At 42.4% G+C, this 25,277-nt stretch overlaps 1 protein-coding gene across 2 annotated transcripts in view; it reads right to left on the reverse strand.

The window, feature by feature from the left end:
* Nucleotides 1-22,203: 22,203 nt before the first annotated feature.
* HS3ST5 (heparan sulfate-glucosamine 3-sulfotransferase 5) overlaps nucleotides 22,204-25,277 on the reverse strand; it is a 151,338-nt gene continuing 148,264 nt past the window's right edge. For both annotated transcript variants that reach the window (XM_060616444.3, XM_060616443.3), the window contains exon 4: nucleotides 22,204-23,215. In XM_060616444.3, the coding sequence (XP_060472427.3) occupies nucleotides 22,285-23,215 (931 nt within the window). In that variant the 3' untranslated portion in view covers nucleotides 22,204-22,284. The remainder of the gene's footprint in view (nucleotides 23,216-25,277) is intronic.

A 25,277-nucleotide genomic window follows, 5' to 3' on the forward strand; every position in this document is an offset into this window, starting at 1 on the left:
TCCCCTGCTGCCACGGATAACTACTGGCCTGACCTCTGCCACCATGGACAACGTTTACTTGTTTTGAACTTTATATAATAATCAAATAGTACCTCCTGCTTCTGTCTGGTCTCTTTGCTCAACGTGAGGTTTCTGAGATTTATTCATGTTTTGAATAACAGTATATTTTTTCATTCTCGTTGCTTAAACATCTTACTGGTTTTGATGACTTCCTACTGTCAGTAGCTAGCATCTCAAAGCACAACATACAGTTCAGGTAAGGTTTTCTTTATTGATTAGGATATAATGCAATATTGCAAGTATTATGGATAATTTAAACAATTTTGGTCATCGTCTTATCAGATCTATGCCTACAATGTGGTTGAGGAAGAATTGGGGCTGGGAAAAGAAGCTTGAACTCTACCATTTCCTCGTGCTTGAATTAGTCACATCATCTACCAATCTAATGTTTCTTTGCAGGAATCTTTTACAAACCATGTGTTCATTTTGTAAGGGCTAGTTGAGCTTAAATTAGATACCATGGGCCATAAAACGATCTGTCGGGCACACGTCAGGTGAAATATGCAATGTAAAGTGTGTGGGATGAGAAATTCCCTGCCAGCTCATCACAGAAATCTTTCTACTCTCCTGTCCCAGTAACACACAGCTCTCTGGAGCACGGAAAAAGCGAAGGTCTTCACATTAATTTATATATTAAAATACGAGTAAACCTTAATTGGTTTAGATGACAATATATTAGATACATGTCAACAAGTTCCAGTATTCCCTTTCCATACCATAGTGGATGAGTTTACACCCCTTCTAGGCACATTCTTCCCACTTTGGGAACCGCTGATGAAATGGCTGTAAGAGTGTCTTCAGCCTCTTATCCCACTGAGGTCCACCATCCAAATAGCTGCTAAATTATATTTTTTAAATGCATATCTAATTAAGGTATTTCCATGCTTGAAACTCTTCACCCCCAACCCCCACGCCTCCTTCATTAGTTCTACAAACTGCCTCCAGCCTACGCGGCCAAGCTCTTCATTGCCGCCCTTCAGACTGAGCTGTCTCCCCTACCATCGCTTGCCCCGCCTATCCTCTAGTCAATGCTAAACTGCTTATTGTCATCTCAACATTAGCCATGCTGATACAGGTTTCTTTAACTGCTGCTGGCTTGGCTTCATTGCCTAGAAGGCACTGTTGGAACTGGCGCGCAGGGCAAATGCTTTTTCCTCGTTGCAACTCGTCTTAAGAATCATCTCTTCCATGGAGTTTTCCTGCTTCAGCGGTGGGATTTTTCACAACCATCTCATGTAACAGGGATCTGCCCCCCACTTCTGCCCCAGTTTCTGGAGCCAGCACCTTCTCAAAAAGTACACTCTCAGCAGGCAGTGATGGTTTTCAAATGACCAAATTCATCAGACTCAAAAAAAAAAAAAAAAAATTACTGGTTCTCAAACTTTACAGTGTAACACGATCATCTGGAAGGATTTTAAAAGCACAGATAGTCGGGCCTTTCTCCCAGAGTGTCTAAATCAGTCTTGTGTACTACACAGAAAACATATTCTAGAAACTTCCATCAAAGCTCCCTTACTCTAACGTAGTGGAGCAACCTGTTGAGTGTGGATAGAGTGGTGTTGTGGGAAGATTATACACCATATTTCAAAGACTAGATGCTAAATAAGGTTTCTCGGTAGCAGCACTATTGATATTTGGGGCCAGATAATTCTTTGTTGTTGGGGGGGGGTGCTGTTCTCTGTCCTGTGATTGTAGGATGTTTAGCACCATCCCTGGCCTCGATCCATTAGTTGCAAGTAGAATTCCACACTCATCCCCTCTCTGATCTTTCCCCACAACCCTCCCCCCAGGCTGTAAAGACCCCAAGTTTTTTTCAGACCGTGCCAGCTGCCTCGTGGGGGACAAAAATCCGCCCCCCCCCCCCCCCCCCCCCCGTGATGGGAAACATTGAGCTAGATTTGGGGCTGTGTAGTTTGGGGGCTAATTAGGAAATTTCTCTGTATTTGGTATTATGTGTCCATTGGGTATAATGACCCATCTTGAAATGCTGCCATATAGGTTTAATAAGCTAATGTGTATGAGCGTGCCTCACTGATCTGGGCTCAGAGTTGAGCTCGCCCTGAAACTCAGTATTCTCCCGGCCTCCAAACCCTAGAAAATTATACTGTTTCATTTGCCTTTTTCTCCCTTTCATTGGCTCTTCGGTCTCCTTCAGCCTGCTAATCCTCATGTTCTTCAAGGTTTGTGTTTAATAAGTCCAGTGGTTGCTTGTATGTAGATGACTGTAAAAGCTAAATCTCTTTCAAGCTCCCAATGTGTGTCACGAATGGACTATTGGATATTTTGACTTTGATTTTCCTGCCGAAAGCTCAAATTCAGCACATATAAAAATGATTCATTCTATTCATTTTTTTTTTTTCTTTCTGATTTTCCTACTTAAATGCATCATTACTCTTTCCTAAGTCAAATCCATTCAGGGGTCCACGGGGCCTGGGACAGGGATTGCACCACGTTTGAGGAAACAGAGCTGAGCAGTTAAACTGTAGCTCCTGAACTTTGTTTTCCCAAGTGTTTGGAGGTGCAAAGGAGGTAGGGTGAGGAGAGCACCTTCAGGCACACCTAGCATCTTCATAATCTTCCTTCCCACTTCCTGTTTCTCTGTGTTCCCATTGCCTCTGCCTTCTCCGCTCTCTCTTTTCTCCTCTCTCAGATGCCCTTGGGGGTGCTTTCCCTTCTTCTCCTTTCCTGCCACCACAGCACCTCATTCATCCTTAAAGTGAGGGGGTTGGGCTCCTGCCAGCCACCCCACAGCTCCTGGAAAGTGGGTGCTCCCCGCAGTTCTTTGCCCTTCCACACCCCGAACTGAAACGCTGTTTCATTGAAACCCAGCATCTCCTTTTCCTTTTAGGAAATATCTTCATTCACTCTGCCCCCTTTACTAGTGAAAAATCCTTAACGGAGATATTCTGGCAAGTAAAATTTCCCATCTTGCGCACAAGTTAAAAGAACATGGGTTCAAGTTTCTTGTCACCCTTGAACCTTGTCTTTCTCCATCTCTCCGCTCCAAGCGGTCATTAAATTCTACTGATCTCTCCCTTGCAGGTATTTATATATTCAGCTCTGTATTTTCCTTCCCCCTATTACTGTCCTGGTTTAAGAAACCATCGTCTGAACAGTGGCTCTCACACGTTAGTGTTCCTTGGCATCATCCGGAAGGCTTTTTAATACACAGACTCCTGGGTCCCCATCCCAGAGTTTCTAATTTAGTAGATCTTGGGTGAAACTTGAGAATTTACACCTCCCGGGTGATGTTGATGCTTCCAGTTGGGGGGACCATACATTGATCAAAACAGTGCTTGCAAACTTTAATGTTTGTAGGATATCAAAATGGTTCATGACATGCTAAATTGAAGGCCCACAGTGGGGTATGCAATTCTGCATTTCCGTCCAGCTCTCAAATGATATGAATTCTACAGGTGTGCAGACCACATTCTAAGCGGTAGGAGTCTAAAGCAAAGGTCCCAAATGCCTGGGGTCACAGGGTCCAGGCAGGTAATGTGAAGAGTGACACATTCTGATGGTATCTCGTTGAGCACAGGGCCCATCTAATGGGGATGTTAGTTTTATACAAATGTGGACCCAGTGCTGCCATGAGTTTTTTTCAGGAGAATAGTATTATTTTATCTGTTAGTCATCATAGGCATGGTACCTGCAGTTTTTCAGAAACTGATGACATATATATAACCTAGAATCAAAAAAAAAAAAAAAAAAAGGTTTTGACTGCTTTAAAAACAAAACTGCAAACTACAATTAATAAACGTCTTAATTAAATGTGTGCAAAACCTAACATGTTGTCAACTAATCACATGCAAATCAATTTGTAGCCAGGTATAAATTATATTTAATGTGAGACTTGGGTTCACTTGGATATGTTTGGAAGAAAATGGGATTGGGTCACCAAATTCAGTGCCTAGGCCCTAAGGATTATGAAGGGTCTTGAACAGTCCTTCTGGAGAAGTAGAAAATTCAGGTTTTCATGGGAAATATGCTCATTTTAGATGTTGGCCATTTATTTCAAATTGTTTAAAAAGTATGTAGGCATTCTTTCATACAGATAGACCTTGACAATACGGTCTTGGTAGGGTCTTGATAACACCCTTGAGGGCATTATGCTAAGGGAGATAAGTCAGAGGGGAATGACAATGAGTCAGACAATGACTGTATAATGTCACTTATATGAGGAATCTAAAAACGCTGAACTCAGAAACAGAGAGTAGAAAGGTGGTAATCAGGGACTGGGGGTGAGGGCGTTGGGGAGATTTTGGTCCAAGACTACAAACTTGGAACCAGGAGATGAGCAATTTCTGGAGAACTAATGCACACTATACTGATTATAGTCGACAATATTGTATTCTTTACTGTAAAGTTGCTAAGAGACTAGATCATAAACATTCTCACCTCAAAAGAGAAATGATAATTATGTGACATGATAGATACTAACACTAATGTAGTAATCATACTGCAGTAAAGAAATGTACCAAGTCAAGCTTTATACATCTTAGACTTCTACAGTGTTATATGCCAATAATATCTCAGGCTAAATAAAGTCTGCGTGGGCCAGACTGGAGGCCCTTGGGCTACCAATGTATTAATTTGGTTTGATTGGCTTGGATTATTGAAATAGTCTTAACTGATTTCTCCACCTTCATTCTTTTGGCCCATCTTGTTCACAGATATACCTTCAAACTTTCTAAATCATCCATCCACGTATCTGCAGATTAAGTACAAATTGCCAAACCTGACTTTCCAAAGACTACATCATTTTACTTTTAATTACCTTTCCCACTTTATTTTTCATTACATCTGCACTAGGAGTCCCACACTGTATTCAAATTGGACAAGCCAGGAGAATTCGAATCAGAATTTTTGCTCACATCTTTTCCTTACCCTGGGTGCCTTTCTTGACCTTTCCAAACCACTGCTACCTTTGGTATTTGTTGTCTTTAGCATTCGTTTGGTAGATAGCTGATGCCACTTTGTTCTTTTAATTCATGTTCATATGCATTTAGGTTTTGTCTCCTCCATAAATGTTCGGAGATGGTGACAAATCTAGAGTAGTGTATGCTGCTTCAAAGTCTAGAAAATTAAAAAGTTAACCTATCCATCAACGAACCTACCCTCTTAAGAAGTAACTTATGTCCTTGAGTAATAATATCATGATGCCAGAATGGAGAGTCAATACCTAAAAAAGGTCATTAATCCGGCCACCTGGGAGCATTCCTGACTGATGGAACTTTGGACCGAATTGGCCAGATGTTCTGCTCAAAGTAAAATGTATTTCGTTTTTTGTTTTGTTTTGTTTTGTTTTTGTTTTTGTTTTTTAGGATGAAAATCTATGACCAGAAACATCGGACATTTATTTTTCCTCGAAAGCGTCTCTGTATGTAGTTTTGTCTGCTTTTACTCACTCCAGAAAGCCGTACAGATGAGATATAGCCCCGATTTACCAAGTTTTGTACTGGATTGAATTTTCATCACTCAGTCATGGTTCTTAGTGTCATAGTCCATCACGTTGTAAGATGGTTCTTAGTATCATATTGTCTACAACATCATAACATGCTTTAAGGCAAGTTGTAATCTATTATTTATATTTAATAAAAACTACTCCTCAGTACATAACAAGTTCACGTGTAAGGTACTGCCACCCAGACCATCTAAGAATCTGAGGTTACAGAATCTTTTCATCTTGCTTCGGAGGGTTAACACCAGAGTGCTGACAGTGTTATCACTAGCCGTTCAGTGACTTTGACATTTGGACCTTTTACTCTAAGTGTGAAATGCTCTCATACTCTTCCTGGAAATCTAATTATGATGTTGGCTTTTCCTTTTTGTCTTCCTCAGCTCTGCTATCTTCAAATGACATCTCTTATCACTTCTGTTAGTGAGAGTGGCCATATTTTTCTGCAACCAGGTTAGCTTCCCCTAGACGGAGGGAAAGCTTCGTCCATTAGTATTCTTAATTGGTTTCTAAAAATAAAGCCTTAATACTTCCTTTAGGACAGAAGTTAAACCAGCCCATCTACAGTTTCCCGAACCTAGAGCAGCCCCAGATCTTTATTATTATTACCTAATTTCAATTTCTCAAGAATTTCTTTTGGATTCTTTAGTAATGTGACTCCAATTAAATCACCTTGGGGTTTAAATGTTGTGCTATAAGTGTGGCCAATCAGGACCTCTTAAGATGAATTAACACTAATCTTTGCCGTGTGATCAGTAAGTGTGGATGCTGCAGTCTTGTTCATTCTCTTGTTTTATGAGCAAATGAGCCTTGTGAGGAACACAAAGATGGTTTCCACTGCCTGCTCGCAGAAGCTGATGTACTTCTGATCCCCTAAAGAGTGGTTTGAAATAAAAATCAGGCAGAATACTTTGAAAGTTAGCTAGCTTGTTTATTTCTTTTGTTTTGAGTTAAACTTTTTTTTTTTTTTTTTTTTTCTGTCTCATCCTTAGCCTAATGGTCCATTTCCAAACTGGAGTTAAGTAGCTATGTGTGTGTTCACTGCCATCTTCCACCCATCTGCTCTTTGTCTGCTTGGGGCAAGTTTTCTAAAACAATTCCATTTTGTCAGTTTCCACCTCATTTAAATACATTCAAAAAGCTGTGAATTACTGTCCTGAAAAGTCTTCCAAACTTCGAATTAATCTGCCGTTTAAAATTCCTTTTTTTCTTCGTTTTAACTTTTGCAACTTTTCTTTCTTTGAAGCTATTCAAAAATAACTCTGGTAGAGTCTGACGCGGTACTTCTCTTACACCTGCCTTCCCTCTGGTCTTGTGCATTATTAAAAGAAAATGTATTTAACTTCTTGTTTCTTGCCTAAGCTGTGAGTTTTTCCAATGTTACTTTAACCAGTTTGCCTAAAGTGGTAAGTTTTTTTGAATATTCTATTTTTTTATAGCATATAAAAATAAAGTGGAAACAATACGAGTTGAGGGTAGCAAATATCTTGATTAATGTATAATTGTCATCAGTTCTTTTTACCAGAATACATGCAACCTTCAAGCATATAACTGTTTTTCATGCTGAAGATGTATGAGGTGTGGGTCCAAGAACAGAGTGCATTTCTGATGAAAAGAGTAACTTCTGCATAAGCCGTAGAATACTTTGATGAAAACAGCACTGAAGGGGTGTGCCTGGCTGGCTCAGTCAGTAGAGCATTGATCTCAGGGTCGTGAGTTCAAACCCCAAGTTGGGCCTAGAGCTTACTTAAAAAAAATAAAATAAAAGGCATTGAAGATAATTGTGTACTTAGAACAGTACTAGGCACTGTGGAAGTATGATTTAGAGCAAGTTAACATTGTAGTTGGAGAATAAGTCTTTGATATAGACTAATATAGGCATTTATTTATTTATTTATTTATTTTTAATTTTTTAACGTTTATTTTTGACACAGAGAGAGACAGAGCATGAATGGGAGAGGGTCAGAGAGAGGGAGACACAGAATCCTAAACAGGCTCCAGGCTCTGAGCTGTCAGCACAGAGCCCGATGCGGAGCTCTAACTCACAGACCGCGAGATCATGACCTGAGCCTAAGTCGGCTGACTGAGCCACCCAGGCGCCCCATGGGCATTTAAATGACAATATGTCTCCATGGAAAAGCCAACAGTAGAGCAGCGTTTTGTGTGATAGGGAGGTTCCAGGTACCCAAAGGGCAAGGAAGAGGGTGTCTTGGGTGGGGACAGTAGTGAGACTGAGGCTTACAGGCAAAAAAGCACAGAATACATGGCAGGTCCTAAGGAGTAGTGTTGTCAGGAGTGAGGTCTAATTTTGAAAGGGCATTTGGAGCCAGATTATGGAGGGCCTTGATTGAAAATGTAAGGAATCTGGAGCTTATCTTTAGACCAGTAAGATGTTATTGAATAAATTATTAGCCTCTTTGGATTTCAGCTTACCAGCACCTTAGGATAATAATAATTCCTATTGCATAGGACTCTTGTGACAAATCACTGAATTCATGTTTTAAAACTATTTTGTTTCTAGGGACTCCTCTTGTAACTTAACAGTGACGTGGCTTATTAAAAAGTACACACCCTCACGTCTGGAGAAGAAAAAAACAACAGAATCGCAAATGTTGTAAATTAGTTGAAGACCCCGGTTGAAGCGTTACTGGATACTCATCTTTAGGTTCATTGGGGAAGACGCTGACTTGATTAACAAGGAATTAATTTTGTGAGCTGGAATTAATTTAGGGAAAAGAAAGGAAAACGAGAGGAGACCCAGAGGGGATTCCCACTGCTTCGGGAAGGGCTTCTTGCCATCCTCCTCTGAATGACTACACAGGTTAGGCTCTGCCATTTTATCTAGCTTAATGGCACTTTCAGAAAGGAAACCGACTCAGTGCCGACAACCTTACACACACGTCCGCGTTCGCAGATTCGCCGAATTCAGCGGACGTACGTGGGACACAGTCTACTCTCTTAAAGAATAAAACACTTTGAGATCAAATGTTTGCAACACGAGCGACAGGGCGGTATGCTAGAATGCAGGGATGTGGAGGGTGATTAACCCATAGGTTAACTGTGTGATTCCAGGCAAGTTATTCAGCCTTTCTGTCATCCTTTTATTCATCAGTAAAATAGTCATTATTTCCGAAGATCACCGTGAGGATTAATGAAATAATGGGTCTCTCAGGACAGTCATGGCCTCCGATAGGCAGTAAGTAATAGTCAGTAGCGTGTTACGGGTGCCCCATACCAGCTCTCAAGAACTGATTGACAAATTATCGGAAATTTTGAGAGCTGGTTGTTAAACATGTCCCAACACCCAAAAAGCATTTGTTTTCTTCCCTTTAATGTATGTAAAGGGATTGGCAGAGTGCATACATGGTACACAAAACGAGCCGCTGACACAGAAGTCCTCATTGCTCTTGAGTGGATTAATTAATTAGACTCTTAGCAGTGGAAGGGATCTGAGACACAACCTCATTCAAGTCCTGAGGACTTCGGCTAGGAGGGACTTAGGAGGCCTCGCCTGACATTTGGGCTTCAGCCAGAATCCCACTTAGTCCTTGTCCGGCTCTGCCCTGAGCTCCGGGTTTGGTAACTCATCTGGGACCTCACTCTCTTCCTCAGATACTTAGCAGTGCCACCAAGGGGATCTCTGCCAGGGTCCTCTGTCTTGGGACCCTGGACCTCTCCCGTTAGGCCTTTGCCTTGTCCTTGCCAGGCCAGCCTTCCTCTGCCCGGAGCGGCCCCTTGCTGCCTGCTGTCACCCAGCATGAACGAGTCTCAGGATTTCACTTACACCTGGATTCGCTGCCACCAGAGTCCTTCATCACGGTTAGCCTCAGCCTCCCGGACCAGACGTGCCAGGACCCACGGTCATAACAGTGCCATACTCAAGCCGCTAGCTCCCACATGTGGCCTGCCTCACTGAGCTTCTTCCTCCCAGCCCCGGTCCCTGTGGGCAAGTTCTGCCTCTGGGTCACGTTTCCTTCTAGTCTTCTCTGTCTTTCTGTGGTTGGTTGGGGCAGGGAAGACCCTGGGATGAAACCTGAAAAGAGTCGAACTCCCAAGAGAAACTAGCTCTACCAGACATTAAAATACACTATAAAGCCTGTATAACTAAGAGAGCTTGACACGGGCTCCTTGGACAAGTGGGTCATCCCAGACCTGGGGCAGGGAAAATATGAGACGGACCTGCAAAGTCTTATGATCTTACTTAATGGGGAAACATCAGAGTCTTTTCCACTGAGATCAGGCGCAGGGGCATTTCTACCAAACTCTCAAAGACCGCATGGGTCACGTGCTCTATAAATTATTCCGGAACAGGTGTCAACAAGCCAAGGCCCACGGATCAAATCTGGCTCATTGCCGCCTGGTTTTATTTTTTTTGTAATCATTTTTACTGTTTATTTTTGACAGAGAGAGAGAGAGAGAGGCAGAGCATGAGCAGGGGAGGGGCAGAGAGAGAGGGAGACACAGAATCCGAAGCAGGGTCCAGGCTCTGAGGCATCAGCACAGAGCCTGACGTGGGGCTTGAACTCACAGACTGCAGGATCATGACCTGAGCTAAAGTCAGACGCTCAACCCACTGAGCCGAAGTCAGACGCTCAACCCACTGAGCCACCCAGGCGCCCCTACCACCTGGTTTTAGATTTGAAGTTGAATTGGACGGTCACACATGGTCACAGCTGCTTGTTTCCTAACTGTCTGTGGCTGCTTTGGGGAAAAGTCGAAGAGTTGCCACACAGACCGTGTGGACCACAAAGCCTAAAATACTTACTGCCACTTACTATCAACCTATTATGGCAAAGTGTGCTGACATCTATGCTAGAACACTGAAGAGAAAGGAAAATTCTCTACCGCCTTTTATGAAACAAGTTTAACATTTGACGCTGGTACGTAAGCCCGATCAAGGCAGTACAAAGAAAGAGAATTACAGACCCGTATCACTCATGAATATTGGTGCATAAATACTAACTAAAATATCCCAAAGAAAAGGTTTTTCTGAAACCTCTTTGACACTGTTTGGAGGAGAAATTTATTAGCACTTTTGCTCAGTGCCACGCACATCTGTGCTGTCACTGGTGGTAGTGGTTTTGGATTTTTGAGGTCCCTGTGCTTCGTGTTGGAGATATGAACACAAATAAATTATAAATGATGCCGTCGATGCACTTACTGTCCATGGGGGGGGGGGTGGGGTGGGGAATAGACCCTGAAAATATTTTGCTCAGAAGCAATGATGTTGGGGCACCTGGGTGACTCAGTTGGTTAAGCATCAACTCTTGATTTTATTTTTAATTTTTTTTAATGTTTATTTCTGAGACAGAGAGAGACAGAGCATGAATGGGGGGGGTCAGAGAGAGGGAGACACAGAATCTGAAACAGGCTCCAGTCTCCGAGCTGTCAGCACAGAGCCCGACGCGGGGCTCGAACTCACGGACTGCGAGATCATGACCTGAGCCGAAGCCGGCTGCCTAACCGACTGAGCCACCCAGGCGCCCCTCAACTCTTGATTTTAGCTCAGGTCACTATCTCACAGTTTATGGGATTGAGCCCCACTGTCAGTGCAGAGCCTGTTTTGGGATTCTCTCTCTCCCTTTCTCTGCTCTCTCTCTCTCTTTCTCTCTCAAAAACAAACTTGAAAAAAGTGATGATGTTTATCAGGAGGTAGAAAAGCAAGTACCATGTCAAGGGGTTCCGGGAAGGCAGTTCCTTGAGGGTAGGCACATTGCATTGGACATTACCTTGTTCGTTTGCCCATATTGAAACTGGCACACATCGACTATGAGTAGGAACCTTGGGTTGTGTGCTGCCACATTCCTTGTGTCCAGCACAGAGCCTGGACTCCAGTCCCCTCCAGGTGAGTATATTTCATTCTGCACTGTTGTGTTTCCTGTGTCTAGCCCTGAGTCTGGTGCTCAGCTCCTTGTCGGTAGGTATCTTGTGCTGTGCACTGTTCTATTCTTTGTGGCAAAGAGTGAGCTTAGAATAACTGCTTTCTTTGTACATTGTTCTTGGTGCCCACTTGTGAGCCTGGCACACAGCTCTTTGAGGGTCAGTATTTTGCTGTGCACTTTCCGGTTCCTTGTGCCTAGTACGGAGCCTGGCACATACTAGGAATTGGAATGATTCTCAGTTGAATCTTGGAGGGTCCCCGGAGGTTCCCGAGGGTAAATGCAGGACAACAGGGTTCTGGGTAAAAGAAGTAGCCAGAAAGAGGCAGGAATGTAAGTACTGAGCTGTGTATTTGCCACCTCCTATTTTTATTCCTTCCTCCTTTCTTTTTCCCTTTGGGTTTTTGTTGTTGTTGTTATCGTCTGTTTGTTTGGCAGTCACTAGCCAATGGCCAGTGGCCAGCGGGTCATGGAGACACGTTTCTGGCAACGTGCCGCGCCCTGTGCTTACTGTTGGGAGTCACACATTTGGGGCCTTGGTTTCACTCGTAATCGAATGTGCTTCTTTGCAATGAAATAAGCAAGGCTCAGGCAGCTTTCTTGGAGATGGCTGTGAGGCTCAAGAATAAGTAGAACAGCAACAACAAAATAAGCAGCACAAGGGGCAACTGACTTTACCTGATTCTGACTTCCACATTCCCCCTGCTCTACCTCGAAAGAGAGTTTTGCCATTTCACGCTTTTCTGATGAAAGACGTCACGGGTGGGAAAATCTTCAGCAACTCTCAAAGTGTCAGAAACTTTCAAAGAGGAGGGAGAACAAGCTTTGAAAGCTGAGTTAAAACCCTTCTCTCTTCTGAATGCACTTCACAGCCTCAGGTCTGGTCTTTTCTATTTGGCTTTTGAAGTTCTGTTATCTTTCAAGCCTAATTCCTCTTGGAGTGTGACCAATTTACTCGAGAAGTTAGGTTTTTCAAAAAGAATACTGAAACCAGAGCATTTCCGTCGGAATATGGATTAGCATTCCCGCACTACTTTTTCCGTTAGCATTTGCTGTTCAAAAGTGCATTCTCACGCGCACCTGCGGGTCCCACACCGTTTCCCAAACTGACAAGGACAAGCGACGTGAGCCTGCTAGACAGATCCTCTCCTCCATCCTGCCAATCCTGTCGTGAACGAGTTTAGGTCCAGATGCATGAGGTTGTTGCCTCTCGGATGTCACGGGGCCTACCACCATTTTCTGAGGTTCGAATGTATTAGAAAATGAAATATGTCAGAAAGTGTGATATGTGCCAGAGTTTTCCAGGGACGGCAGTCTGGTGTCATTTGGAGGCAGTGCCGCTAGTCCAGCTTTGGCCCGTTTGCCAATGTTAGGCTTGGAGCCAAGACCGTTCTTGTACCTCCTGATGCAAGTGATGAGCCCTACACGAAACGCGTGCATCCAAGAGCATCCGTAGTTGGTGGTGCCCTGGGTGGCATTGGGCCTCAGAAGCTACTTTTCAGCCAACAGTGACCTTTTGCGATTCTTGATATTATTTAAATGGTTAAGTGTTTTCATTCACAATTAAAAAAAAAAAAATCATTCACTGTGGTGTAAGGAGGGAGTCTTGTGCCTGCATGGGATGGGGACGTAGAGATGACATAATACTTGTCCTAAAGTTGCTTGTGAGACAGAAGAAATGCCAAATAAAGACACCATTCTCTTAATTATGCTGCACTTATTATGACAATAAAAGCAACATTTTAGAATAGAGAATAGTGGCTTTTCACCTGGGCCGCCTATCTGTAATACGACGGATAGGAAGTGACGTGCACATTTCTTTTGGGTCTCTGCCAGAACTACTTGTGAGGCACTGAAATAAGCAGCCCAGTGGGTAGACGTTGGCTATATTATCCATCGTGCCCTGACAGGTGTAGTTCTATTGACCTAGATGGATATTTGAGTCAAGAGTTTTCATCTATTCACAGCTGCTGCCTCTTCATTTAGTGAATTTTCCAAAATCATTCGTTCACCAAATACATTCCTAAAAGGTTTGCCGGTGTCTGAATGATGTGAGCAATCAACCGAGTTGCAATTTCAATTTGCAGGTATTTCTACCATTAGTAGAAATAAATGGATCATCTATGGTTTGGTTGTTTTACTTACACGTAGAGAGCCTTAGTCAAATAATTAGTTCAGTTAACATAGTTCTTTCATTAAGATCTTCTAATGACTTTCTACACGTGTCAAAGTGACCGAAAGTGAGTGTTTCTCCTACTCTGTGATGCGGGAGTTATTGTGTAGATGTCGATCTGTTATTCTCCGGTATTCTGGTGGCTTGTGAACCATCTCCTTCTCTTTGAGTCCATCATATTGTGTCCACGGTTGCCCGGGCTCAGATGCATTAACATGCAAGAAGGTAGAAGTCAAGTGTAATTAAAAACACCAACAAGAAGCCCTACTTCTATCCTATCAGTGAACTAAGCCACTCACCTTTAGTGTTATAATCCCCTAAGCAATGATATTCAGAACAGGGTTTACTGGGATGAACGTGCCAATGAGTCTATTGTTTTGGCGATTCACAATTTTAATTCGTGCCTAATGAAATGTGACACTTAACTGTAATAGAGAAAATTCAGAGATCCACATTTATTGAGGAGCTAGGTCTCTTACCTGAATAGAACGCCCTCACCGTTTGTTTGGGAGGAGGGCATAAAGAAGTGGAGTGACTTGAACTGTCATGCTGCTACCTGGCATGAGAAGGAAGAGAGCAGAGTTTGAAGGGAGCCCTCGGTTCTTAGCATTTGTATCTTACAACGTGTTAAAAGCATAGCGGGCATTTGGCTCCGTGTTGGGCTCTGCGCTGACAGTGTGGAGCCTGCTTGGAATTCTCTCTCCCTCTCTCTCTGCCCCTACCCCATTTGTGTTCTCTCTTTCTCTCTCAAAATAAATTAAAAAAAAAAAGCACTTAAAAATACAGTAAGTATAATGGGCATTCGGGAGCCCAGCAAAAGCCTACACTATATCCACTGGTCGGGGGCAGGTCTGGTTGTTTGGTGGGTTGACCACCTGAGGTCTATTTGCATAGAGGACCTTGGACTCTCCTGGCAGAGAACCCGCTCTAAAGGAAGGATAAGACAGGCAAATTTAAGCCAGCAGCAAAGCCTCCACCATCACAATGAAAGAGGACTTATTCATTTAATCCATGCATGTTTATTGAACACTTATGAGATTCTAAATTCAACATGGTGTCTGTTACCCAGATTTGTCTTCTGCTCTTGCCTGAGCTTTACAGGGGGTAGATTCGGAACACAGGGGTGGAAAGAGCTGCTTTGTTCATACTCCATAGGGAGGTTTTGGTATTTTTTGAAAGGGAGTATAACAATAAGAATAGAAGGACGCCCCCTCACATGCATTCACACATTGACACACACTGAGTCTTGAGGACTCCCGGGAAGGCTTTGTGAGCATGCTGCAGAGGCTGGGACCCATAGGGGGCACGAGCCAGCCAAAGGGATCGAAAGAGAATTTCACGTAAAGAATTTTTAAGTGATTTCTCCAAATCTTTCAAAAGGCATTGTCTGAAGGAGAACTTGAAAAGGTGGAAGTCACTTTTTTGAAGATGGTCCCCTAGTAACCAATAATTCGACCAATTTAACAGACTGTTTAAAACAAGGGTTTGTGTGGCTGAATTCAGTTGGGGAGTCCGTGTGTATAAACACAGATAACACTGGGTGTCTACTCCCTTTTCGGTCTTTCCCCGGAGACGGCTGTGGGTGAAAAACCAGGCATTGGGCCTATTCTGTCCGTCTGATTCTGACCATTCACCTCAAACACCTTTTGTTTTCAGTGATGTTTACGTCTTTAGCATGGAGTTTCCGAAGACATTTCGGGATCCCAGAGGGAGTTACCAATTCCATGCTGTCAGAGCTTGAGGCCCAGGCCTGTGCACCTACTAATGTTACTAATTTGTTTACATCAGTGCCTCAGGCACAGCAGATACAGATAATAATGCCAAGTAAACATGATGTTCTTAAATTTATCTTTAAATTTAATTGTGCTTTCCGAGAAACTTGATACAATTCCAAGGTGAAAAACTCTTGGTGGTGGTCAAGCCAAAGCAATGTAATAATCACATGGGGATGAGACACTGTTACCGAATTGCTGAAAATCACACATGCACACGTATCCACACGCACGCAACGGTGGCCATGCATGTATAATACCTCCTGTGTGAGCACTTTCAGTATCCTTGAATTAACAAGACTTATGTGTTTTTACCATTGCAACCTTTTATACTAGATGTAGCGACACTTTAATTGGTCAAGTTGTGTTCTTTCATAGAAGTGTTTCCAGATAAGTTGATGGGCTTTTGAAATATTAATTTATCGAGTTTTTCTTTTCTTTACGTATTCACTTTGTTTGGCTGGACTGTGACACCTTTGGAATGTCATTTTTAAAAGGCAGCTATGCAGATTTGATAGAGAATCGCTAACAAAAGAATAAGTTTGATTAGTCCCACAAGGAACCATTATCATTAGCTTCTTTCAGCAGGCTTGCAAATACAAATATGCCCATACATATTGCATGTGTATTAAATGTGTGTACATTTTAATTTTAATGCTAGTTCATGGGTTTATACAGACTCAATACACGTTACTATTCAAGGTTGATTAAGTACAAAGGGTTGAAATGCAGCCAATAAGACGCGATTAGAAAGAGATTAGAAAAAAATTTTAATTAAAAAATTGCCACTGCAAATCCTTTTAAGACGTAGGCAGACATAAATAATAAATAGAACCATTTAGCGACTTCTTGACAAGCAGCCCTGGGCTGGAATTCTGGAGGCCTGTATTCTGGTCACACCTCTAATACTGGCTTTTTCTAGTGACCTTTAGTAATTGTTTACTGGATCCTTCACATATTAGGTGATCAATAAATGTCTCTGAATTTCATTAATCCCTGGAGGAAGAATCTCAGGTCTTTGTTTTCCTTACAGGACAATTTTTGAGGCCATTTGGAGGAGATCCTGGGACCAATTTGAAAAAGAGCCAGATCCTGGCTCTGATCTTTGGAGACTTCAGATATTCTGGATTGTCTAGACTCTATGAACGTGTAAGAAGACCAGACCAGAAATACTTTCTCTTTTCTGTGTAAAAACCTTAATGTTAGAGATATTTAAAAATGTCACATAATCTATATACCTTGTCATAAACTTATCTGTAAGTTACCATTAAATTGTTTTTTTGGTTTTGTTTTGTTTTTTGTTTTTGTATCCTCTCAGCTTCAGCGGAGGTGTCCCAGAAGAAATGAGACCTGCTCTGGTTTTAATCACCAGGAAATTGTCTCCTTGAGGGTCATTCTGCCTGCAGTTGCCTTTGGGAACTTGCAAGGGTACATTGGCCCTTCAGGGCTTCTGCTTGCTTTGTTTGGAAGTGCCCTTTGTGACTGATGGCTATGGCCCCATCACCCTGTGGAGATGACAGAGGAGAAGCTGATTAAAAATGCCAGCACTCAGCACTCCATTTTTCCTTCTTTCTCTTACTTTTATCTATTTATTTTGGAAGAGAGAGAGAGAAAGAGAGCATAAGCAGAGAAGGGGCAGAGAGAGAGAGAGAGAGAGGGAGAGAGAGAATCCCCAGCAGGCTTCATGCTGTCAGTGCAGAGCCTGATATGGGGCTTGATCTCCCAAAATGATTCACTGTGAGACCTACAGTAACTGTGAGATCACGACCTAAGCCATGATCGAGAGCTGGATGCTTAACTGAGCCACACAGGCACCCCTCTCCTTGTTTCTTATGATCATTTTCTATGGCTGCTGTAGCAAATTACCACAAAGTTAGCAGCTTAAAAACAATGCACACCTACTTCCACATTTCTGTAGGTTTAGAAATCCAACACAAGTTTCATTAGGCTAAAATTAAGGTGTTAGCAGGTGTTCCCTTCTGGAGGTTCTAGGCCTTGCCTTTTCCAGCTTATAAACACTGGCATATTTCTTGGCTTGTGGCCCCTCCCTCCATCTTCAAAGCCAGCAACGCTGCGTCTGTCTGAAAAGGACAGGTAAAGCAGAAATCTGTGTATTCAGGATTTTGGAGGTGAGCTGCGTCTTTGTAAAATTACCAGTCTACTGGGAACCACTCCCCCTTGTGGTGGACTGCTTTTTTTTTTTTAAGTTTATTTATTTTGAGAGAGAGAGCACATGCAGGGGAGGGGCAGAGAGAGAGAGAGAGAGAGAGAGTCCCAAGAAAGCTCTGCATTGCCAGAGTGGAGCCCAACACAGGGGCCCAAACTCTCTAACTGTGAGATAATGACCTGAGCCCAAACCAAGCGCCTGCCGTTTAACCGACTGAGCCCCCCAGACACCCCTTTACTGAGCTGCCTTTGCATAACAGACACTTGTTCTTGGAATACCAGTCAGGTGCTTTCTATGGGAATGCATGTTGCTCTCAGTTCAGTTCTTCCTCTTCAATTCCCCAGTTCATTTGGCATCATTAAGAAGCAGCACTCTTATGCCGAAAAGTTACAATAAGATGTAATCGTTAAGAAATCTTTGAAAGTGCAAAGTGTGAAAACAAAACAAAACTGATTTTGTAGGATGTATAGTAAGGCACCCTTTATTAGAACCTTACCAAAGAATCCTAGTTTGGCCTAAATTTCATCCTTAGTCTAGCTATAAAGGAAAGGTTTGCTATGAAAATTGATAAACAGATGCTCGAGGGCCTGAGGAACCTACTTAGGAGAACAGACTGTTTTGAAATACTTGAGTAACACCGATTTGGGGAAAAAAAAGCCAATTAAGAGGCTTTTATTTAGTAAAGCAGGTGCAATTAGATATTTTTCAGTACGTTAGTATAGTTTTGTACCTTATCCTTTTGGGAATCATTGCAATGAATTTGCTTGAAAATATTCTGTACTTTCACCTTGTTAGTCCGAATTGCTAAGATTTGGCTGTATTTAGTCATTTTTAGGGGAAATGTTTTCGGTGAACTTTTCTTTTTTTGCTTATACCGTAGACCATTCTCCTGAGTGGAAAATGGCTGCTCAGTGTGCCAAGAGAATACAAAAGTCTTTGGCGGGAAGACACTATTTATGATCGTTTGAAATTGTCCATCCCCAGAAGTTTCTCAAATTAGGCTCATGAAGACCCTCAAATTAGGCTCATCCAATCTAGCTCACTGCTAATCGGAGAAAGCAAAAGCTATTGGCAGGGCTGGAGTTTGGGCTTCCCTTACCCTTGATTCCCTGGGCTTCCCTTTGCAGCAACATGCCTCCAGTGTCCCAGGTAAGGCTCCTCAAAGGGCCTTGCGGGCCCAGTAGGGCTCTTGTACGAGGTGTGGCACCACGAACAGTGCTCTCGTGAGGCCCTATCAGCCTTAGTGGCAGTTAGTGACTGTTCTTGCTGGTCCTTCAACATAAAAGGTGCCAAATCTAAGATCAGATGTGATTATGCTGGTTTACATGCCATTGCTTTATCATCCATGAGCACAGGCCCTAATGTCTTAGAGGTTTCCTATACGACAGTGCAGTTAATAGGAAAAGTGCTTCTGTGAGGTGATTTCAGGTGACTAGGTGATAGACTTGAACTGGGGCTGTGTGTCCAGGGGGTTACTGTAGGTCTCTTTTTCTCTCTGATCTCTCAGGACTCCAGTTCCAGTTTGTATACTTGTAATTGCAATTTCTTAGCTTCCAAAATGGTGTTATTTCAGCCTTTCGGTCCATCAGAAACTTTACCGTTGCTTAAATTTTTTTTTTGCTCTTTGCAGTTAGAACTGTTTCACAACGCTGTATGGTGCCACCAAGCCTCCAGGAGGAATGCAAAGATTTCACGATGTAAAAGGAGTAACTTATTAAAGAGAACCCTGGTGGAGCCAACATAAATCTAGAGGATTTCTCTAGAGGTCTGTTGCCTGTTTGATGACAACAGGAAACATTTTCCTAAACAAGGAGGTTTAAAGCCTCCAGCGGAAGTATGCGATGAAGTTATAGGATTTTTACTTCTATGTTGCTCAACCAGCAGTGGCTGTGGCTGTTTTTTTTCTTTTTTTCAGGGAGATGAAACCTACCTCCAAAACATCTTCCCAGGCCAGGCCTCCTGCTTTAGGTCTCTGCGGGGAGGCTCCAAGGTTGAAAACAATTCTCAAAGTTACTTAGAAAGCGAAACAATTGGAAATCACAGAACTTTTTTTTGCTGAGAGTGAAGAAGAAACAATGGCTTATGGAGCCAAAAATAACAAATTAGCAAAGTCAGTATAAGCCAAATAGAATCTCAGAATAAACTCTAATATATATTATTGGTAGCATTAGCAAAAATTAAGAAAAACTTGGGGGACTCCTGGGTGGCTCAGTTAAGCGTCCGACTTTGACTCAGGTCATGATGTCACAGTTTGTGAGTTCCAGCCCCGCATCGGGCTCTGTGCTGACAGCTCGGAGCCTGGAGCCTGCTTCAGATTCTGTGTCTCCCTCTCCCTCTGCCCCTCCCCTGCTTGTACACTCTCTCTCCCTCAAAAATAAATAAACATTAAAAACATTTTAATAAAAAAAATTATCACTGATAAATTTCTATTCATTATTTTTAAAAAATTCCTCTGTTTATCTAGGAAAAAATTGCTGTTTTCCTCTTAACTTTTTTTAAAGTTTATTTATTTGGGCTCAAACCCACAAACTGTGAGACCATGGCCTGAGCTGAAACTAAGAGTCAGACCCTTAACCAACTGAGCCACTCAGGTACCCCAAGATTGCCATTTTTCAATTTTATTGGTGGAATACCTCAGCTAAGATTTTGAAACATCACTGTTCCACTGGGGTATACTTTGATAGTTCTGGTATAAAACTGTATTAGCTGCAGTATTCTAGAAAGAGTTACAATAGAATTAATGATAGCATGTAATTATGACCTTGAACGTATCATTCGGAGTTTACTCTGATGGTTAGTTGAGAGTTGAGGCACAAGGAAATCAAATGCTACATTCCGTATGTTTGATTTCATTCACGGCTTGAGGGAGAAGGGATTGGAATTGAGACCCGAGACGCTCTCCAGAGTCGCTGCGCAGTGAGTGGGAAGCTGGCCTGTCAGCGTGGGCTGGAGTCACGTCCATCCCATGCTGAGAGAACGGCATCATTGCTAATTGAAACAGTAGAGATGATTACTAAGGCTGTAGCTTGAGAAGCAATATATACCAACACCAGAGGGGAAAGGGCTATTTATTTAGGTAAGTTCACCATCAAATCACTGGACAGAATAAACAACTCATGGAGAAAATCAACGCTTATTACAATCCAAAGGGAACCCATGGTAATTTGCTGATTTCTCTAGGCACTCTCAACGTGATGTGGAGTAAAACTCCCCTAAACGTTTTCTACCGGATGAGCAGCTATGATCGTGAAAAATCCCTCTTTTTGTTCTTGTGGTTGATACCTCTTTTCATGGTTTTCTGAATTATATTTAAGCATGGTACAGTGTATCTGATGTTAGCAAGCACCCAATTTAGCATTAATTTCTCTGGCTGGAAATATGAGCCATATGTTTATGTTAGTAAGAGCGACAGTACGCATTTGATCGTTTCTGAGGAGACTGATATATTTTCATCTCAAAGAGGGAGTTCTGAGAGTTTGTATTCCTTTTTGAGGGGGGGGGGAGTTTGTATTCATTTTTGAAGCATCAGCAGCTTTCAGTACAGAGGCCACACAAGTTTTCTGATCTTATTTTATTTAATTTCTCTACTGGTCTGACTCTGATTAGAGGTTCAAATGAAATTGTGATTCTTCTATGCCTTGATTATGTTAAAGTATTTCTGTCTCTCTCCCCCCGCACAGTGGTGAAATTGCAAGTAAATTAATTGTTACAAAGTTGCAGCAGGAGTAGCGGCTACTATTCTTTGACGTGGCTGTATTACTAGATTTCCAGATGGCTGAGATGTTTTCTTTAAGATCCTCAACCCCACTCCATAAAAGCATTTTCACAAGGGTACGGAAATCTAACTGAGCAGCGCATCTTTCCAAGCCCTTTGGCGTGCACACAAACAGCCTTGATTTGGGGAGCCAGCAGGGGGCACGTAAAACAAAAGGAGGGGGGGAATAAAAAGGTTGCACATAGAGTAATTTTAATCCATTCCATTTTTAAATACCACAATAAATTTAATTTTCACAATAAATTAAATAGCCATATTCAGTTTACAAAATAGAATTACTTAGTGTGAAACCAGTATTTACAACAATATACAGTATGTACATGACATTTCTCTTTGTGGACGTAGGACATGGAAGTGAAAGGACTTAACTTTCGAATGTGTGATTGACATGCCACGTGTGACAGACACCATGGGTCTCTACGAGAAAACAATAGTGCAAAATCACCACAGGAACTTTGGAACAGTGTCAAGTTCATGAGACAAGACATTCTTTGAAATAATAAGAAAATAGTATTTTCTGTTTTCATGGCACCAATTCAGTCTCTGAATTAGAGAGCCAGCTTTCCCTTAGAAAAGAATGCATAACTGAATCCTCTACCTCCTGACGCTTCACAGCCGTCGGTGCGTTTTCACACATAATCTTTTGGCTTAAATCTATGAAGATGGCGGGCGACAAATTCTGACTCAAAGGAAGACTAACTCTTTGAGGATAAGCTGAAGTCACTTTCCCCCAATACCACCATCTTTTCTTTTCGTCAATAGCTTAAAAGATGCAACTACTCAGACGGCAAACTTTCGTTTTTTTTTTTTGTTTTTGTTTTTTTTGTCAATTTTCAATAGAAAAAGAATTGATCTTATATTTGGTCACACACTGTGTATGTACAAGTATACATGGAAAAATGACTCGGATAGCTGTGTCTAAGAAAAGTGCATATTTTTAATCGAGGGGAGACATTGTGAGTCTCCAGCCACAACACATAGTGTTATATGACTTATTATCTTAGGGCCAGTTCAATGTCCTCCCAGTGATCTGGTAAAATTTTTGATTGAAAGGGTGAAAAAATTTGCGCAATTTGGTAATGACAGAGGGGTCCACCTCTGGATGAATGCGTCCCTTGCTGCCCGCCAGGCACTTATTAAAGATAATGTTAAATCGCAAGCAGTAAAACCCTCTGGTAGCATTGAAATATAAATTGTATTGACTTATCCTCGGGGGAAGATTTAGGAACTTCTCCACAAGCTGAAGTTCTGGCAGAGGTTCCGTGATGAGGCGATCTCCGTCCACAATGTGGAATTGCTCGATCGGAAAGTATTTTAACCACCTTTCCAGATGTTTGGTGTAGATGCTGGTTCTTACCGCCTTGTATTTTGTGTTCACTTCGCAGGTATTTGGGTCTATTGCCAGCTTCTCAAACTTGTAGTAAGTTTTATTCTTCCTCTCCTTCCCCTCTAGCACCTGAGTGTAATCAGAAATAGCTCTTGTGGTTGGCTCCCTGACAATGATCAACAACTTGATGGATGAGTTCATTTTGTAAATCCTTTCCGGAACCTCCTCCGTGATAAAATATGCTGGGCTCTTTTCAATTGTGATTTGCTGTGGGTAGGAAAAAGGCATCTTTTTCCTATACCACTCAATTCCCTTGGCATAATTCTCATCATTGTCAAAAAAGTGGATTTCTTGAGAGGCTTTGACCACCGCTGGATGGAGGTTCAGCATCTCAAGCAGGGCCCTTGTGCCTCCTTTCCTCACCCCGATGATAATGGCCTTGGGGAGCTGCTGGACCAGGTCATGAAGGCGAACTTGCTCCTTGGAAGTATTGCCCTTCCGGAACTCGTGCAGCAGGCCCCGCTTAAACTGCAGGGCTCGGAGAGGGAATTCGGCCTGGCTTCGGGCTCCGAATCGTCCTTCGATGGGGCAAATGGGTTGTAGCCTGAAAGCAACAGAAAGAGGCTCTTAGAAGCTCATTGCAACTAACTTGTCACTTTTCTGCTTCCCTAGTCAGAGTAGGACTTTAAATGCATACATAAGACTACTGGTTCCCAGCCCGCTGCAATCCATAATGAACATATGTTTGGGAAATTTTATTTTAAGCAACCCTATATTAAATGGAGCACACATAATTGATGGGATTATTTTTATTAGTGCTCCTTAAAATTTTTATTCACCAAGCACTTAATTGACTACAGCGTGTACTTATGTTCACAGTACAGGACAGACAAGTGACACCAGCCATACTAATAGCCTTTTCACAGCCCACGAGTTAGCATCATTTAGAAGACGTGAGAGGCAGGAGATTATAATCTTCAGCTGCGAGGCGGAAGGGTGGCTAGGAAGCCTCGTCTTTTGGGTTTCATGTGGTATTATTTTCTTGCAGCTCAGCAGCCTTCATGTGGCTCTTAAAAATCCCTGAGATGTAATCTGGATAGAGGTCCCAGGCTCTGCCCGTGGCTATTTGTATCATCAACCTGCAAAAATCCAATCCTGGCATTTGCTGAGCTTTTTCATTCTATGAGAATTTCTGCCGTTGGCCTTGGGGACAGCTAGACAAGTACTATATTTCTTCTGCTTCTCTTTCTCTTTCTATCTAAAGGGGCCAAGATTATGTTTCTGCTTTGCTGAATGTAGGAACAAACCCCATGCCATCAACAAGTGCTATCTATCACCTACCCCCTCGCCCCCCCGCCCTGGACCAGAAATCAACAAGACTTTGGCAGGGCAGGAAGCCTCAGGTCCTCACTGCCAAACCCATGTAAATTATAGCGCTCAAGCGCGCGAAGGAAGGAATGCGATGGATGGAACCAGAAAGGAGGATTTCCACTTCAACATTGCCCTAAATAATGAACAATCACCACTGCTTTTTACAGAGAGAAAGCTGTGGTAACGATCATAATGATACCAGACTAGAGTCCCGGCTTGATTTGGCATGGCCAATAAATATGGGTGGCAAATTGAGTTTCCTTTTGGGTAACAGTCTGGAATCTAGCTGAAACTCATTATAACATCCCTGAGTTTATCTGAGAAGGCATTTTACCCTTCTTGTTAAAGGGTATAGTATTAGTCAGGACGGCTGTTAAGCCAATCCTCCAACTGAAGCTTCTAGTTACCCTAATTATTTGGAGTCTATGTTCCCCTCTCTGTGGCAATGAGGCTGTCTCTTGCCTTTCCCCAGAGACCCTATTATACCGTTCTTATCTTCTCTGATGTTTATAATTAAAGGGAGAAGAGAAAAACTTCACCAACACATTCCGAAGAATTGAGGGAAAAGGGTTTGGCCTGTCTGTTCAAACGTCTGTCATAATGCGTATGGAAAATTACACTCACATATTATTTGTGATGTTTGTTTTTTTTGATTTTAGAAACAACCCACGCTCATTGTAGAAAACGTGAAAATATGGAATATGACAAAAATAATGGGGTGTGCTACATTACATATTTTAGGGAAGCGTGAATTTTGTGTTTATAGATTCGTTAATAGGATTAATACGCTAGAGTTCTAAATGGAAGATATGAAAGTAGCAACACATACAACGATATTTTTTATTGTCACATTGACTGGGATATTGCAAATTCATCTTTTAGCTCGTCTTGGGTTCTGGTTCAAAATTAAGCCCTAATTCCCTAAGGCATCCATTGAATGTAATGGATGGACTTCTCGCCTACGCATCCAAAATGAGGCTTGTGCCTTCCTTGGGAGAAATGAAGAGATAGTCAATCCACGCCTTTTCTGTAAGGACTTAATTCTCTTGCGGAACTCTGGCTGAGAGGCTGAAACAGGGCCATTTTCCTTCTTTCCTCCTGTCCTCTTTCTATCTTCCACCTTGGGAGCTCATTCCCTGCAGAACAGTTGCTTTTTTGACTTCCTGACTCACAATAGGAGACAATATATTATTTCCCTTTCCTGAAGAGTAGATTCTGTGCATGGGCCTCAGACATGGGAAAAACATGGAATCTTAGGACCAGGAGGAGCAGAAGTATTGGAGCTCAGCCTCCCT

Source organism: Panthera onca, chromosome B2, assembly GCF_046562875.1.
Source record: "Panthera onca isolate mPanOnc1 chromosome B2, mPanOnc1 haplotype 2, whole genome shotgun sequence".
In the NCBI taxonomy this organism is placed as follows: domain Eukaryota; kingdom Metazoa; phylum Chordata; class Mammalia; order Carnivora; family Felidae; genus Panthera; species Panthera onca.